The sequence below is a fragment of the Pholcus phalangioides genome, unplaced genomic scaffold (genome assembly GCF_987345545.1).
Source record: "Pholcus phalangioides strain wild (caught in Gottingen) unplaced genomic scaffold, Ppha-v1.0 ptg000009l_1, whole genome shotgun sequence".
Lineage (NCBI taxonomy): Eukaryota > Metazoa > Arthropoda > Arachnida > Araneae > Pholcidae > Pholcus > Pholcus phalangioides.
The window spans coordinates 48,561,774-48,581,021 of NW_028301602.1; the positions used below are offsets into that span (position 1 = coordinate 48,561,774).

The 19,248-nt window shown below is 37.7% G+C and overlaps 1 protein-coding gene across 3 annotated transcripts in view; it reads left to right on the plus strand.

The window, feature by feature from the left end:
* Window positions 1-19,248, plus strand: part of LOC149083242 (solute carrier organic anion transporter family member 4A1-like) — a 104,168-nt gene that overhangs the window by 74,908 nt on the left and 10,012 nt on the right. For all 3 annotated transcript variants that reach the window (XM_089236453.1, XM_089236455.1, XM_089236454.1), the window contains 2 exons: window positions 745-941; window positions 8,379-8,443. In XM_089236453.1, the coding sequence (XP_089092579.1) occupies window positions 745-941; window positions 8,379-8,443 (262 nt within the window). The remainder of the gene's footprint in view (window positions 1-744; window positions 942-8,378; window positions 8,444-19,248) is intronic.

Consider the following 19,248-nt stretch of genomic DNA (forward strand, 5'->3'; position numbering starts at 1 on the left):
GACAGTCCTGTTCCAACACCTGACAATGGCTCAATTAAAAAAAAGGGCTCAAAGGGGGAAAAAAAATCATACTTAAGAAGAGTTTGATAAAAAAAAAAAAATGAGTCAGTGGAATGCAGCAGAACAGTTGCACATTTTGCACATACTTTTGTGCAAAGGAAATGGGGCAGTCTATGATCCCATATCCCATTGGCAGTATAAATAAATTCACATCACTATTTGGCACACTAGTAATGAATCATCCTTAGGGGAAATTACATGGTCTCCTTGCCTGCACTGAGAATTACTACCATAGTGACAGACTGCTGCTAAAAAAGACTCAACCTGGACATACATAACAACCTTAAAATATATAAATAGTTCCATAATGAAGATTAAGGAACAATTTTAGAAGTCTATTTCAAAATGTGTAAAACTGAATGATTTTTCTTTGTGTTTACAGCCAATGTGTTGGATTGGGTAGAATAATTTTTTCTTATATGTTGTTGGGGGCCATTTTCAATGTATAATGATCATGCCCCCCCCCCCCCCCCACACGTGCAGGCCTACAATTCACCGGTCCCGGATGAATCTTGTTGTTTTTTTTTCTTTACCCTTTAAATTGACTTTGGTGGAGTCCTGTACAATATCCCGGCCTGAAGTGCCACCAAAGATCTTTGCCTAGGGACCTAGCTCCGGGATGTGGGCGGAGGCATGACAAAGTAAATTCTACACATAATTATGCCAAAATTTCTTTGATTTCAGGTATTTGGTTCTTGCCGGTGTATCAACGAAGTGAATAGAAACATTTCGCTTCTTTCTAAAAATGTCGTAGATGTTCAAGCTACTCGCCAGAAGTGCAACAATAACTGTGAACATGGTCCTTTGTTTTTGGCAGTGATATTCCTCTGTATGTTCTTCACATTTTTAGTCAGTATGCCCTCTCTCTCTGCTACACTTAGGTATGTACTCTTAAAATTCCTTTGCCATTTTAATTATAAGTTAAACTTGTTTTCCCCATGTCATGAAACAAAAAGCAGCAGATCACAAGTCTCTTCCCCCCCTCCAAACCTTAATAGAATTTATAAGTATGCCAGAACATCGCATCACAAGCACTTGAATTCTCACACCATGCCAGCCACATAGTTAAGTGGTCAGCTGAAGTATGTTTTCTATAGTTCCCAACTTCAAGGCGTGAATGGGAGCCGATTTCCCTATTAAAAAGTCTTGCCAACAGGCCTACAACGGTTACAAATATTCAATCATTATTACACTTCACTCATTAGTTCCAAAAATAGATAGCACTTTAAAAATTTATGCACGACACTAGATAGAAACTCAAACCTCAACGTACACTCACACTTCTGGCACAAGCCATTTAAAAATATTACAATGATTCGTGCAGTGAATTGCAAATGACTTGTGCCAAAATATTAAATGACTAGTGCTTAAAGAGCAATCATATAAAATATTTATTCAGGCGCATTATTTTTAGTCGGGCATTTGAATCTTTTTTAATTTGTCCAGCCTTGAAATCAATAACTTGTACTGTGGAATGTTTTCCAGTATGTACCTCTAAGGTTTTGTGTCTGGTGCACCACATCCCCCAAATCTCATTTCATAGGTGGCAATGCTTTTGATTTACCCGGAAGTTTTCAGATTTTTTTAGCCTTATTAGAATTTTTCTGGGTGGATACCAGATTTTTTGTTTCTTCATAGAAAAATCCCAGAAATCCTCAAGTTGTTCTTTGCTTGAATAAAAAATCCTGAAAGAAAATACTTTTTCAGCCCTTACAGTCCCAGGCTGGCCATGTTGAATAGGTGGATAGAACCCCTTGTTAAGTAGAGGGGGCCGGTAAACTTTTCAGTCTTCTTATCGTCTGTAGATCGTCGGCTGTACTTCTAGTGCTCGGGGCAAAATAACTCTGTTCTAGACAGGGTTGGCAGGTTTTTGACACATGGCAGTTTTTGATGGTTTAAACCAGTGTTTCTTAACCCTTTTCAGCTCATGGCCCCCTATGGATGACATTTTTTCTCGTGCCCCCCCCCCCTTACCCTCGCCCAAGATTGAGATACTTTCTATATTTTTATTATGAATGAATTTTTAATAAATCGGATCAATCTCTGGAATCCTGGCTAAGCACGGACTCAAATGGCAGATTATCATCTCTCCCCCAGGAGTCAAATTATATGTTAAAAAACGGTCTGTGTAAAATACGGTACGATTCAACAAACATGCATGATAAATCGACATCCCTAACACACCAACCATTGCTCTGGCTGCCCTAAATACTTAGCTGGAAGTAACAGCTTACATATGAAAATCATAGTATTAGATTCCATATAGTGCAGTCCCCATCCCTCCATTATAGATATGAAGACCCGGGTCATGCCCACAGACCCAAGGGTTAAGATGACCCTATTTCTATAGATGGATCTGATGAATTCTGAAAGTAGTAATATTTTTCAACCACGTTTCACTTTTAAAGCTTTTTTCTCTTCACAGTTCTCTGACTCCCTTCACCACCTGTCGCGGATCACCTTTCTTCTGATTTTCTCCCGTGCCCCCCCCCCCCCCCCCCTAGAATATCTCAGGACCACAAGGGGGCCATATGGCCCCAGGTTGAGAACCACTGGTTTAAACTGTCACGTCAAAAACCCTCAGTCAAAACCTCATGTAAAAAATCTCAAATATTGCTTTTCAACATAAAAATTCCCATTGAAAATACACACATTGATTGCATGTAATGTTTAAAGTCTGTATGTTATTCAAAGAATAAATACTTAATATGATTATGAAATAGTGTTCTACACTCTCTACTGAATTATTTTGAAAGATATATGAACAATATATTTTTTTCCCTTGTAAAGTATACAATTTGAATAGAGCATAAAATGAAAGCTGAAGGAAAACTATGGAACTGTTTGGTATTATTCAATTCAAGATGATTCTCGATCAAAAATTCCTTTTTTCCACTGCTTATATATGTGTATTGATATAAACCATATGCTGTATTCTTTCCATAACACACAGGTGTTTAAAAAGTTCTTTTATGCCGTATATGTAATGTTAATTTCCGTTATAAAATTATCTAGATAATCACACTCAGAAACCTCAGAAACTTAAAACAGTACCTTTATTGTGTGCATAACATTAGAATATATCTAGCAATCAAAATGCTAAAAGGTCCTAAAATGTAGGGCTAAAATGACCTGTAATTTGGTAATGCTAGCTTGTATACAATGTTTAAGAAACTCCTACAACTTATTCGTAGTGCAAAAATAAAAATGACAAAGTTTGACTATGATATGGTATATTTACTAACATTTTTAATGCAGTGATTTTCCAATTGAAGCTGCATTTTAAACGAGCAAAACAATGCTTTTGGTATCATGTCATGCCAGCTCTGCATTAATTTAAAATACTCTTTAAAACTCAGGATTTATACAGCCTAAGTTGAAATTTTTAGGTGAGAATAAATGAATTAAATAGGTGTGTGTGTTGAGAGGTGTTGCACGAGAATTTTTACTATATAATAAAATTTTTAGCAGATAAGAAAATTTAAAATATCAAAATAGATATTATATGCGCAGTAATTATATAATTCAAAGTATAAAACACTTCAAGCTATATAAAAGTAAGTTTTTTGTTATTTAATATATCTATCGCATTAAAAGAATCTATTTGACAACATCAGCAATAAGTTTTTGACTGTTTTAATACTGAGTAAGTTTCTTAGGTCAAAAACTTAACCTTGATCCCTTATCACACATATTTTGAATAAACAGCTCTATTTTGCTTAGTAGATTAAACACAGGTAATCAGTAGTTTGGATAAAATGAACCAAAAAATTATAAATTATCTGTCCTAAACTCTTTTATTGTCATAAATTGTTTACAAATAGAGCATTGTAATATGAAAATAAGTCTCATCATGTTATATATCTATTGAGTTAAAAACATTATCCAAAGGCATTCATTTAGGTTTTTGATGGTTTAAACCAGTTTTTGATACTTGTCATGTTAAAACCCAACCTGGTTCTATACTCCCAAGGGAAAAACCTCTTTTTATTTCATTTATTATCCAACTTCCCACAAAACCATCATGTCTCTTTGGTACCAATTTCCACCCTCTCTTCACTTTTTTGAATGTCAATCCTTTTCTAATCTCGAGCCTTTTTCCACCTCCTTTCTCCTTAGCCTTATTCAAACTTTTTTCTCCTGAACCTTACATGTCCCATCATCATCATCGAAAAACACATCCATCATTTTTTAAATGATGATGTACTTCGGTTTCTCAACGGCAAGCGTGACAGGGCGTAGGCATAACACCCTTTTTGTGTTCCCTGGGCCAATGCATGACACTATCTGGCAGGTGAGCATTGTATTGTGCAACAGCCATACTGTCCTTTTTTTCTGGATACACCCATCCTCCTGGAACGCTTCGATATCTCTATGAGATGGGAAGTGGGGTGTGTCCGGTCTTCAAAGGTCGAAGCATACTGCCCTTGAATGGCAAATAACGTTTGTTCATCCAAGAGTTTGTGGAGTGGTGGTCACCACGAGCATAAGCAAAGTATGACCTTTCCCTGCCCTGATTCCTGGGCATGCCGTTGTTGGTGATCGAAGATTTAGCGGTCGACTTCTGGATTTTTCTGTCTTTGGCTGCCGGTTCAGAGCTCTGTTGATCCCTTTGCCACACAAAGGCTTCCCTTTGGGCACAAAGGCAATCACCAGTCCGATTGCCTGGACATTTCCTGCTTAGACTGGAACCTGTTCAGTGCCGATCTCCTCCTGTGGACAGGATGTCCATTGTCATATTATTTTGAGTCCATTTTCTTGAGTGACAAGGCCTTGCCCTCAGATGCGGTCTTGGCGCCGTTCTCTTTGATGTCACCGCTTGCTTCAGTGATTGCTTTCTGCGCGGATTTGTAGGGCTTGTACTCAAAGAGGGCTAACATCTTCACTCTTCACCGGGTCCCAGTTGACGTAGAACAGTGCTTTGTGCAGACATCTGGTATCTTATATCCCGGATTGACGACTGTCATGTCGACAACTTCGTCATGCTCGGACACGAACTTGGGTGTCACTTCCTCAGACAGCATGTTAAAGACCAGGATCATTTTTGCATATCTAGTCTCCTTGAAAGCCAGTATGGGCAAGATCCGGCACACTTTAGTGCCTTCCTCGTTGACTTGGAGTTTGTTCAAGTTCCTAAGACAGTACTGGATGACCCACCAGTCCTTGGTCAAAGTCTTGACCTTCCTGAAGGATGATGCCAACTTCAGACTGATGTAGCTCTCCTTGTTCCCCCGAACATGTTTCAGCAGGAAGTTGTTCTTCATGATGTTGAAGTCTGAAATAGCTCTCGACTTGGGAAATGATCCTCTCTTCGAGTTCTTTGTTAGGGTACGTCGAAATCGCAGCTATTGTTGTCGTTGGGCTTGGCCCTCTGTTTACAATTGCCACAGGAATCAGCAGATGAGGTACACATATTGCCCTTACATCTTGGCTCATTGATCAGACTTAGAGCTTGTAAATTTCCCAAGAGTTTTTATATGCTGTTGGGCATATTAATATTTCATTTATCAACTGACTCGACACTGCACAAGTAATCGGCAAGTACCCGTGTTTGTGCCGTTGCTGATCTTCATGTATATTTTCAGAGCAGATAGAAAGCAGCACTATCTTGCTTTCACGAAATGTGGAGAGACTTGCTCCTTATTCTCCCCTCGCCTTCATTATCTTTGATCTTAACCAAATCTAACTGAAATCGGAGCTCCAGAATCAATTATGTCTCTTATTGTCTTCTGATCACATTTCAAATTCGCTGTCTGCACTGTCAATGTTCGTTCCCATCAACACCAGCTGCACTGCACTGTGATACGTGCTGTTAGGAGTGTGGTTTCTTCAGTTGTGTTCCCCTCTTCTGTCTGGACAGAGTTCGCCTGAGCCCTGCTGAATGGCTCCTGCTGACCTCTTGTAGGACAAAACTTTTTTATGTGACCTTCTGCTCCACACACATAACAAGTGACCGCGGCTCTCTCTCTGGTGTTTGAACCCATCGTTGCCTTAGGCAGAAAGGATTCGCCCTGAAGTCTCTGGTTTCCGCTGGCTTTTCATCTCGGACTTTGATGAACTATCTTGGGGTTCTTGTTCTTTCACTAGGTAAGGGTGTTTTCACAGTCTCTTTTACATCATTAAACCTATCTAATTTTTCCAGTAGCTCACTTGAAGAAACCATATCACACCATTTGTCCAGATAGTGTTCCTTAAAATCTGCTGGGATAAGTTTTTTTCATTTGATCAGTGATGATTAAATCTCTTAGTTGCTTAGTTGCTCAAATGTCGTGGCCCCCAAAGCCCGCCGTCCACCCATCAAAATAGGTGCACAATTCGTGGTAGAAGTCTCTCCAAGTGCCCTCTTGATTTTTGTGATGTGAAGAAAGCATCTGCTGAAACCTCTCTGGGGCGAGTTCAAATCTTCTCAATAATAATTCTTCAACTTGATTATAGTCCTGTACTTTCTGTTCCGGCTCGCGGGCAATTAACTGGTTCATTTCGTAGGGAAGAAGTCCCAAAAGCTCAGTTAGCTAGTCTTCCCATTCCAGGGCCACACAACGAGCTTGCCGCTCGAGCAGCACCAGCTACAGACTTATGTCTTCCATCCGGAATTTTTTAATCATGTTCTGGAAATCCCAGCTAGGGGTTCTGCCACGCCCATCCTGATTATACTCCTCTTTTCTGGCTCCAGTCTCGATCCTCAGTCTTTCGAGTTCACGTTCCATCTCCTTTTCTCTACGTCACTCCTCCATCTCTTCTCTCTCTTTCCTATTGCATATGATCGTTTTCATCATATCTCTGCATGTTGCTTTGTTGTATACTTCACTTTCCTGTATGACATTCACTAATTGCATTAAATTGAACTCTGGTTGAACTTCTATTCCCAAGTTGGTGGCCATGGTCTCTAGATCTTCCTTGTTCCCTTTTACCAAATACGCCATCTTTATTTATCGTCTTGACACTGCCACACAATACTTGTTTCTCTTTCCCGTAGGTAGGATTGCCAGTCTTAGCACCGTAGTCAGGTTAACTTCACGAAAAAAACAGCATTGGGGCTTGATGCTACTTCTATACGAAGCAAAGCGGGGTGGTTCCACTGTGGCTAGGACACTCTTCTTTCAATTCAACTCACTCTTGAGTCGTGACTGCGCCAGTAAACTTTCCCTATCTTCTTATCAACCGTAGATCCTTGGCTGTATTTCTACAGGGCGAAATAACTGGGTTCTAGACTCCCAAGGAAAAAAAACCAGCACTTTATTTCATTTATTTTATCCAACTTCTCCCACAAAACCGTCATGTCTCTTTGGTACTAACTTCCACCATCTCTCCGCTTTTTCGAATATCAATCCTTTTCTTCTCTTGAGCCCTCTTTCACCTCTTTTCTCCTGAACTTTACTGGACTCAATCATGCAATAGTCTCATCAGACTGGTTCTCTTGCATTTTAAACAGATTATACTGAATTCTTCTATATCACAGGTCGCATTACCATCTTCACTTTAAAATATTGAAGAGAGATGGTAGCACAGCAAGAACGTGAAACATGCACAACTCTGATAACATAAATACATTAGGGACACATACGCAGCATTGTCTTGCATGTACCTATTAGTTAGAAACTCCGCAGAAGAATGTCTATTAGGTGCACGTACAGTCAAGTACTATCAAAATTTAAGACATTCTAGAAGCTCATCTTAGGTAGGTTTGCCATCTGCCTACCATCAGGGCTGTAACTAGGGGAAGGGACACTGGGCAGGAAATTTTAGGTAGGAACAAAAAACCGTTGTAAAATTAATTATTTAATTTTAAAGTGTTGGGGGCAAACATCATGGCTCTGCTACTGAGTGACAGATTTTGATGCGACCGGGGGGGGGGGCTATAACAGAAGTTTTGCAAACTCAAAGTGACAGAATTGATTGCTATTGATCAGTCGCTGTTAAGAAAGCTCTGGAGGAAGGTGGGAGTGGGGGGGAAGAAAGTTTCTTGAATTATATAAATCACATACATGGTTCTTCAATGGGAAGTTGTTATTTTTGTTTTGTTTGTCTCACCCAAAAATATTTAGTTACTAAGAAATATAAACACAAGAACCATTGAAAATTCTGGGGCAATGTGAAAATTTTGACAAAAACATATTTGATGTCACAAATTGACTGAACATTGCTACAACTGATAATGCTTCCCCCCCCCCCCCCAACAGGAAATCACTGACACGACCATCCAGAATTGACCATATTTTCTTTGTTAAATTTTTCTTTGATTTTCAGATAAAACGTGTGTTTTTTAATTTTGCTTTTTAATGTTTTGTATTTATTCATGTTTTTTTCTAATTTTGCAGATGTGTTCCAGAAAGTCAGAAATCATTTGGATTGGGTGTTCAGTGGATAGCTGTGCGTGTTTTAGGTATGACAAAAGTATTTTTTTAAAGAAATTTTGGTTGTGATTTGATGTAAAAATGAAAGGCAAGCACAAATATATATTGTTACGAACTATCGACAATAGATGGTTCGATTCGTTCGATGGCTCTCAGAAATGTCGAAATCAGTTGAAACCGGTTTCGGTCTAGCGCATAGACATGCGATTGGCGGAGAATTGGCGGGAACATTCTAGAAAGTCCCGCCCCTCTAGACAGTGGTCCAACCCCTCCGTACAGTGGCACCGCCAACTAGGAAACTGTAAAATAGAATTTTGTGGAATGTTCTTTTTTTCGAAGTTTCTCCGGGGTTGTAAATAGTACGGTGCTCACAAGATGACAGCATAGCTGCCAAGTCTCCCGAATTTTTCGGGAATCTCCCGAATTTTAACTTCATCGCTCGTCCTCCCGAAAAGTTCTTAAATCTCCCGAATTTTTACGAAAATCACAAAAATCCCTAATTGTCCCTAAACATTCCCTACTTCATTAAAAAAAATCCTCGCTTATGAAAACAATCCCTAAGAAATTTCTTGTAGGGCATCAAGCCTCTTTTTTTTCCCTTTCGAAATGACGTCACACGTCGTAAATGGGGAAATTCCCTTTTTAAGGAAGTTTTACAAACCCTCTGATGGTAACAAGGAAGTTGCTTGTCTTATCCTGCAGGAAAATGGCTTAGCAGCCAATAGTCCTGGATAATAATTGAAGATTATAGTGACGCGTATATGGTCAAAATTTCTTTTGTTGAAGTTACGTACGTACGATATAACAAAGCATGAATACTGATAAGCAAAAACATATTTAATCAATTTTAAAGATACTTATTCCGATGAATTTTCTTTCATCAAACGTTCCAGAAGAGGGCCGACTTTTCCTTTTTGTACAAGTTGTGTTACGGACATAAACATCGGTCATGGAAAGACTGCCATCATCACTCGTGAAATGAAAAAAAAAACCATCAAGCAAGCGTTACAAAAAGTCAGTGTTCTTCAAAAATTGACGCTTTTTTCCTTCATCTTCGGATGATTTTGGGGTCATTCGCGCAGAATGTTTGTTCACAGCGTTTCTGATTGAACACAATATTTATTTTTATATTATTGAAGTTTTGGCCTCCAATTTCACTTGTTTTTTGCGTAGGAATTTTATTCCCAAGGGTTTAACTTCCATGTGTGTAAAATCCCTATTTTAATTTGACTTCAGTTTTTGAGTAGGGATTTTATTCCCTACGCTTTAACTTTTATGTTTGGAAAATCCCTATTTTATTTGGAAAAATCCCTATTGTATTTATTAGGGAGTGGTTTTAGCATAAAATACGGGTTTGCGCGAAAATCTCCCGAATTTTCATTTTCAAAAGTTGGCAGCTATGTGACAGGTTAGATAGGCTCAGAGAGGCACAAGGAGATTCAGTCAGTTGTGTTTAAGCTTTACGAGAAAGTTGTTAGCTCTCTGATTAGGCTGTAAATACATGTAAATTGCTGTTCTGTAAATAAATCTGTGTTTGTCTGTCGAACCACTTCTTGTTTTGCAATTTCGAAGTCTTGTGGCAAATTATCCGCAACAATATGTCATATGTAGACTAGATGAAAAAACAAATCATTAAATTTTGATGCAAATTCAAGTTTATCAAAACCAAATCAATTTTTTTTCTCTTGCTGGAGTAGAAAAGCGTCTTTCCCTTCCTCTGTTTATGTAAAAATAAGAGTTTTCTTGAAAGAGTATAATGTGTTTTAGGGGAGATTTTTTGATTTCTAAAAAGTTTGTAATCTAAAATGTCTAAAAAATTATTAGAGTAAAAATATAAATGGGACAGCAAGTAAAATAAATGAAACACAGTTTCATATTTTGATGATCCACGATGTGACTGACTTCTTATCTTCAGTGAAAGCCTTTTGCAGTCTCCTATATCAAACTGTTTGTTTTCCTGAGTGTGACTGCAGTCAAAACAAATGAACAAAGCTAGGGATACTCTAGAGCAGCGGTTCTCAACCGGTGTTCCGCGGAGCCCTTGGGGCTCCATGTGCACTTCGCAGTGGCTCCACGGCGACTCGAGGAAAATAAAATAAATCAGTAAATTTGATAGATAAATAAAAAAAAAAGGTCTACAAGGGTCCGCCATAAAAATTATATACAAAAAAGAGCTCCTCTAGTCAAACAGGGATCCGCCATAGAAATTATATACTGAAAATAAAGGGCTCCGCGAGTCAAACAAGGTTGAGAACTGCTGCTCTAAAGAAACCCATTAGAGGCTTCCAGAGCATTCCTGTGGAAACAATGTTTGTTAAGAAGCCAAATAAACTCAAGAAGTTGAACGACCTCATCAGGTATCCAGAGAAAAATCTTTGCGCTTCACAAGAAAAGCTGATGCTGAAGTGGTCACTCTCACAGCTCACACAGACCCAGACTACTTGCCACTACATACCTGATCCCAAGTATCAATGGTCCATTGGAGATGATTCGTTTGTTCCCACCCAGGACACTGTCAAGATCTAGAATACTAGAATACAGTTGAATCCTGTTATAACAAACTCCAAGAGACTCGAGAAATCACGTTGCTAGAAGGATAGTTCATTATAAAGGAATTCCAGGTTTTTTTTGTATTGTTCCTATGTAAACTTATTTGGGGGGTTAGAAAAGTGTTTGTTAAAATGAGATTTTCATTATAACGGTATTCGTTAAAAACAGGATCCGACTGTCCTACAAACACGAATTGGGGTGAATAGGAAAAGCTAGTGGAGGCAGATAAATGTAGATCGTCTTGATAATCAATATTATTGCTTGCTGTGATCCAGCTTGGGAATATGATGTACAGTAAAGTTACATCTTAATGATGCTTCCTGTCAGATTTTGACTATTGAATAATCACATTGACAATTCAAGATGATGATTTTAAATTAGATTAAATAAAAATTACCAAATCAGCAATTCAATGAGCAGGATAGGATGCTCTGCTATTATGGATGTTCAGTGTGCTAATTAACTTTATTTTTAATGGATGGCTATACAAGTTTTGATATTTTGATTTTGATTGAGTGTCATCTTACGTAATTTTGACAATTTATTTTTTTATGTTTAAATATTTATTGAATAAAAGGTGTTCCGGAGGTACTCGTGTCTGTAAGGGCAATGAGTGATATTGCCATGTGGTCTGAGTGCTTCCTGGCTCCAGATTGTTTCTCTGACTACAGATAGTTTCTTTGGGACTCTTAGATGAATTTCGAAAGGAACCACCATGTGATCATTCTTACCCCAACCGACATCTCCAAGTAGAAAATATCTTAAGATGTTTTGTTTCTTGATAAGTAACATGATGGTGTGCTTTTTATGTTATGATCAGTCGGACAGTTGCCCATCAAAGTTTAATTTTTCTTCTTTTTAAAAAAATAATTGTAAAATGTAGAGTACATAAAAGTATATCCCACCACAGAGAGAGGCTTTGTGCAGGTGGGTAAATGGTAATGTTTGGGGTAGAGAGACTTTATTTGATGTGAAAATTATTCTCTAGTATTGATTTATATTGCCTATGTTTGATTATACAATCGATCAGTTAAAGCTTAAATTGGAAATCACAACGCTAATGTGCATATTTAGTTTCAATGAGTATATTTTATTTAAATCCCTGGATAACTAAACTTAAATCAGTGTTACTCAGTAACTAATAGAGATTGGTAGTTTACCGCTGGTCTATTAGTAGACCAACAGTTCCCAACCGGGGGTAAGTGAGAGGCTTTTCGGGGGGGGGAATGGTACGCAAAAAGAAAAGGGTAATAGTGGCCTCATCTAAAAAAAGTACAAACGAATTAAAAAATATTAAAAAGAATTTTAAAAAGTAGGCAGAAGGTTTTACTAATATTGTCAGTTGTAATATATTGACCGTTTCCCCCTATTAATAAAATCTTCTATAACAATGGGGTTGCATCCGCTGGAATGATCGGTCTTCCCTCCTCCCGCCCGCGGCCAATCGATGATATAGATTCGCACACTCACTTTTACGTGTTTTATGTTTGATTGTCGACAGATGCTGAGCTGTGCATGAAAACGAAGAATTAATTAGTTCGTGTTGTGTTTAACTTTTGTTGTGAGTGTTTATATTGAGGCTTAACTCATAGCATCCTGCAACATGTAATGCCTCGGAACCATAAATGGTCACGAGAGATGATAATGTTCGTAATGAGCCATGGTCCGTTTCGGCTAACCTTCATAGGTTCAAATCAATCCCCAGTGATAAATGTGCATGTTCAGCCATAGGCACGCCTCTTCACTACGCAACTCTATGCCCCAAGACAATGGCTTTCCACTTCAGAGAGCCAGCTGAACATCTGCGAATACCTTGGCTTGAGTGCATCCTGAAGCGAGAAGATTCGAAAAGTAAAATACGTAAACTGGTCAGCTTTCTAGAGCAGTACCCTGAGGATATCGGAGCTACAGTCCCAGATAGAGAGCCACCTGTGCCAGTTAGGAGATCCATGAGAAAACGACATCAACTACACCCAGACAGCGATCTTATACATCTGTTTAGAGAAGAGAAGCCTGAGTAGTTGAGAATGGTTTGATCTATGCGGGCTTATCAAAAAGCTGGATACAAGCAGCAATTACTGACGAATGTCTTTGGACCAAATCAAACCACACGTTGCAGCGATTAGATCAACCCAGCAGCAGATTGACAGCTTTCATTGTTGTGATAGTTACTGATTCAATGAAAATCCCTGAAAAGAATCAAATCAAATTTTACCAAGAACTATTCTCGATTATTATGATGATTTTGTGATTTATTTACATGAATCACCATTTTTTTAATCAAATTTTATACTTGTTTACTGGCGAGGTGCGTAATGGGACCTGCCCATGTATGTAATATATATTTCTCAAGCTCAATAAATGGTTTGGCTTTTTGAAAACCATGGCAACATGATTTTGCTGCCTCTATGATAAAATTTGAGGATAATTTTACTTTTTCCCCCATCTAAAATTGACTGCCCAGACAGTTGTTCCCTTCGCCTTTTTCTAATTCCAGCACTGTGATCATGAAAGCAGCTTGCATACAATTTTGTGCCTTGCATATCATTTGGAAACCCAGCCCTTGTACTGATTTCTCCCTTAGAATAGCCTGCTGTACCGAAAAATTTTACTACAGTTTCAGAAAGCAACGGCTTCACTACATATGGTTTATCATCAAAATTTTGAGCTAAATTATTGTAGCGTATTTATAGATGATCAACATTCTGTGGCAAATAGCTATTAATGTAGATGAGTTTTAACAGGCAATAAAATTTACTTGCTTTCGCTTGTGAAATATTGATATTAACTTAGTAACGGAATGTCAGAACGTACTAAGAATTAATTACTAATCTATTCCAACAGGTATTTAAAATGCCTCAATATTTTCAAGGTGAACATTCTAAATATTCTGAATCTCGAGAAGTATTCTATGTCCCTTAATATTTTAATTATATTTTTTGAATTTGCAAGTGGTGAAGTACGTTCTCGCAATTTTGAAATTCACATAAAATGTGAATTTTTCTTTTGAAAATTGCAAAGCTTTTTTGTAAATAACGTGCGTTGATTAAATCAGTGTTGTTTGAATTTACTACTATTAGAGGCAAGACATTACAACTGAACCATTCGAGCAAAACTACAGCTACTTCCCAAACGAGGAATATCATAATAAATAATTAATTTATCAAAACTTTTTGGGGTATAAAATTGCTTCTCATTGCTTTCACCTCACCTCCTTTTTGAATATTCATTTCTTTTTTCCATGATATCTTATGATCATGGAGTTATTTTCAAAAATGAACGTAGGTTTAGTGACATTGATATACGCATATTAGATGTATTAGTCATTTGCATCGGAATATAATATGCTCGAAAGGCGCTAAAAATAAAGATGAATCTGCATTTTAAAAATGATGAAGTATACCATGAAATAAAAAATACCAGATTTTTTCAAAAAATTAGAACACCCTAGAAATTTGAGATCCGTTCATGAAATGTTCGAGTTAGAAAGCCTGAATTAAGAGTACTGTTGTAATTTGCATTTCCACCTATGTGAATTGCTGCAGCATCGATATAGCTTCTTAAAAAGGGTCTAAATCTTGATGGCAAATGCAATTTCCTTCTCCATACAAATCTTCAATTTCTGGGATCAAAAGGTAGAGAGCCTAACGTTCACACCTCCATCTAGAGAAATTTTCTAATCCATTGGCCTCTATTTTTTGTTTCCAGCAACTGAAGACTTCATTTGAAAATGGAAAACGTAGATCGTATCAAGAATTCACCAATGTGTATCGAACCTCATAGATGCTTCAATGGTTTCGTGATATCTGAGGATTGTACGTGATACAAATCTTATTAAGAGATTGTGCAGACTCGAGCTAAAATAAATAAATCAATAAAAACTGATCAATTGCAAACCGCTATCGGCTCCCCAATAGCGAAGATGGGATTTATGGCTGAGTTCCGATTCGGGTCCATGCCGGAGTCTCATAAATTCAATGTCTTGATGCATAAAATCCATGGCCAAGGCCAAAGATGGTCACAGTACAATGTGTTCCTACAATATCAGCACGCGTTTCCCTCCATGCTGTCCTAGCAAATACATGTGTAATTTTGCGTTTTTCAGAAATGCCCCGTTTTTCTACCTGTATTGCGAAGATTGAATGATTCCAAATTTGTATACATAACAAGGAAAGACATAAAACACTTATTCGATCAAAAGCCAAATGTTCTAATTTTCTCAGCTTTCGGGGTGTTCTAATTTTTTGAAACACACAGGAAAATAATTTGGTATTTTATGGCGCATTTAATCTACTTTATGTAAATGTTTTGCCACCAATGTGCTCAAGATATGAAAGCTTGTATGAGAAATGATAGAAAAGGAAAATGCAAATTACAACTGTACTTGCGCTTCAACCTTGAATTGAGCTTTCCAACTTGAACATTTCATGAACTGGTCTCGTAAATTTCTGGGGTGTTCTAATTTTTTGAAAAGAACGTATATATGCGAAAAATTTAACCCAATTCATTGAACAATGCTGAATTATGGCATCAAAAATGAAAAATGCACGCGAAATTGAAAAAAAAATGTGTATATGCATTTTTTTGAAAGCAATAAAAAATAAAAAAGTATGCATTTTTTGGAATGTTCCAGCAAATCAAAAAAAAAAAAAGAAGAGAAAATACGCATATTATAATGCTAAAATATGCATAAAATTAAAAAATATACACCTTAAAAATGTGTTAATATGCCCGAAAGGCTCTGAATATGTAAGAGTATTGAAAAATATACATATAATTAAATATATATATTTATTTATATATGTATTTAAAGTGCGGAAATTTCCCTAAAGAGAGAAAATACACAGAGAAAAAAAAAAACACCCATTTTTAGAAATTCAAAAATAAGTCAGAAATGAAAAATATGCTAAAGAAAAAAAGAAAACGCATTTAATAGTGCAAAAATATGCATTTAAAAATTTCCAGAAATATGCCTTAAAATTAAGAATAGTCAATGGTGCAATACTTTATTTTAAAAAAAATTATTGAGTTATCTGATTGAGTGACAAATTGTATGAGGAGAAGTCATTGTACTCGAGAATCATAGTTTCGTATCTTTTTGAAAAATGGCATGAAATCCAAGGAAATGACTGAATTTGAAAAATGGCAGATACCATGGGCGGACATACGGAAAGCGGGGGGGGGGCAGCATCAAAGGTGAAGTCTACTAGTCTAATGTATATGTGTATAGACATCGTCATCTTGCCCCCCCCCCCCCCAGACTTCCAAGTCTATCTCCACCTAAGGAAGATAACTTTATCACGAGAGATTTCTACACTGGGAAGTTTACGTTCCTCAACCTTTTTTGTGTAGGATTCCAAATCTTTACAAAAAAAAAAAGATTAGTAATATCACAAAGGAGAAAAAACAGAATATTTCATCTTTGCGTCAACTATTTTGACAAAAAAAGGGGCTGTACTTTTGGCTCAGCATTTATCTGATCCTCTTCTGAGAAAAGGCGTTCACTAGTCCTCTTTCTTTCATTTTAGATTTATTTTTGTTGCACCATGGCCATTTTGCACACACTTATCTGTTGTACCTACTGTGGGTACGAGAAGAATAGCCAATTTTAAGACGTCTGATAAAAAAGCTGTTGTATTGGCATACAATACACAATAAAAAGCACAACAGGGATGAGATTTTTTTAAACTCAGGCACCAGTTATTTTGCTGCATTTACCAGTCTGGATTTACTGGTTTGCAAGTAAAATGTCATGCATCCTGTTAGCTTTTTTTTTTTCTTTTTCAAGCCAAACACAACTCAGGTCTATCGCCATGGGCAATTTACTACCTAGTGAGTTGTGCCGGAAGTGTAAGTATGTGTACCTAACAGTCTGAGTGCGTGTCTAGTCTAGTGTTGTGTGTGATTTTTCAGTGCTGCCATCTATATATCAGAAGTGAAGTGAGTGAATATTTGTACTGTTTGTAGGACTGTTGCTCTCTGTGGCGAGACTTTTTAACGGGGAGATCGGCTCGCATTTGCACCTTGAAATTGGGAACCACAGGAAACCAACTTCAGCCGACCACCACTGTGGTGACGGTGGGGATCGAACCCGGGTCCCCGCGATACGGGTGCATCCTGTTAGCTATGCACCCTGTATAAGAATATATTAATATAATAATTTGAAGCAAAAACAGCGAAACCCTTTTAGAATGTTGTTTAGTGGGCGGCTTTTAAAACGACGGCGACATACCAACGAGAACGACGTATTACCGAATAACATTAAACTGTCGAAGAAAGAATTTGAGCAAGACAAAGCGATGCACTAAAGAGGTTTTACTGTAAATTAATAATAGATTTGATAAGTATATATATATATGTGTGTGTGCTCTTTCTTCATAATTTCAGTATTCCTTTGACAATGTTGCTAGTGATAGATCATAAGGGGAGATAGACCTGAAGGGCTGGGGGGAGAAGATGGCACAATGATGACGACGTCGCCAGTACCAGAAATCTTGTCTAGTGTTTCTTGTATTGTATTCTGCGCAACTCTTAAAAAACCATATAAAAAGTTGGTGCTCTTTTTGAATTTTTTTTTTTTTGCTGACTTGATGACAAGCAGTGCCGTTGACAAGCAGGGGTGCGCTGGGTTCTCCAGCACCTACATTATTTTGTAGCACCTGTCTCAGCACCCCCAAATTAATTCAGAAATCTAAATCTTTTTTATGATCAATACAAGCACCCATATGTCTCAACGCCTTTGTTGACCTATTCTGATGCCTTTGATGACAAGAGGTTGGAAAACGGTTTGGATAATGATTACGTCAGAAGCCAGCATGCAAAAATATTAAATTAGCTTTGAACAAGAAATCGTAACTTTCATAGATCCCTTTTCAATCATACTGCCCTGGGGCCCATAAAAATATAAGAAGCAGCTCCACTATCACATGCTCATCAATGATGAGCCCGGACAGGGACGCCGGAAGTCAGAAATGATTGGTGTTGCTCAAAGTATGTGTCATTTCTCTGTACAGACCATAACATTTACATATATTTTCGCCTGACCATACGTCCCTTTTTGAAGTAGGGTGTCCCGTTTTTTTTCGAATCTATTGGATTTTAGCGATAACCTGTTCTTCAACCTACTTTTGTAGTAGTGGTAAAATTTTCACTACAGTAAAATGTAACAAACCTATGCAGGAGAGGGTATAGGGGTCCCGTGTCTGCCCCAAGACCAGTGCCGACTTAATGTATGGGCCCACCTGGGGGCCTCACAAAAATGAGAACCACTTAAAATTTTCGAAATTTTGCCAAGTGGGAATCTCAGAAAAATCGCTTGGCCCCGCGGCCCATGATGCTCTAAAGACTGCCCTGCCCAATGCAAACAAAAATTAAAATTATTTTTTTGAATAAATTAAAATATTGATAGAAAATACCTTCACTTGCTATATTTTTCCAATTTCTGTAAATTTAAAATATTTTTTGAAGGTAATGAATTAAAAATGTTTGGAACAGATGCCTTGCCCCCCCACCCCCATAGTATTTACATAGAACTGTGAAATTCTATTATAAACCAAAATAAAGTGGTGGAAAACGGGTTTAATCATCAATTCTTTAAAACCATGCTAATGCGTATACTAAAATCCAATAATTCTATCGTATATATTTTACAGTTTTTAATCAATGATTGGATTGGATTGTTGATAATTTAGTTGAATTCGTGTTTCAAGTTCCCCGATATTATTTAAATTGACAACCAATACCATACAGTAACATTGCGGGTCATTTGAGTAAAGTGATTTCAGAATATTGGGGAAGCTTACATTGAAAACAGAAAGTGATGCAAATACATAATGCAGGGGTTATCAAACTGTGTGCCGCGGCACCCTGAAAAGGTTTTCCGAAGAGACTGATAAACTGCTCTGGAGAGCCGCGGATAAGCGATGATTACAAAAAGAGGTGCCGCGGTTGGAAAAAGTTTGAGAACCCCTGACATAATATAAGTGTATAAGAGGTCCCACACATCCTCCAACGCTGCCTGCGCTGGGATCTTTGACGAGCCTCCAGGCAGAGTGATTTTTCTGAGGCCCTCCCTATTAGGCAAATTATCGAAAGTTTCAACCAGATCTAATTTTTGTGAGGTTTCTTCTTCTCTTGGACCCTCGAGCCGTGCCTGGGTGTGCCCATTCTTTTTGATGGCACTCCCACCCTTAGGGGCCGTTCAAGTATTACGTCAGAAAATGTTTAGCAATTTTTTCCTTCCCCCCCCCCCCCCCCCGTCAGTAAAATTTCGTCAGCACTGCCC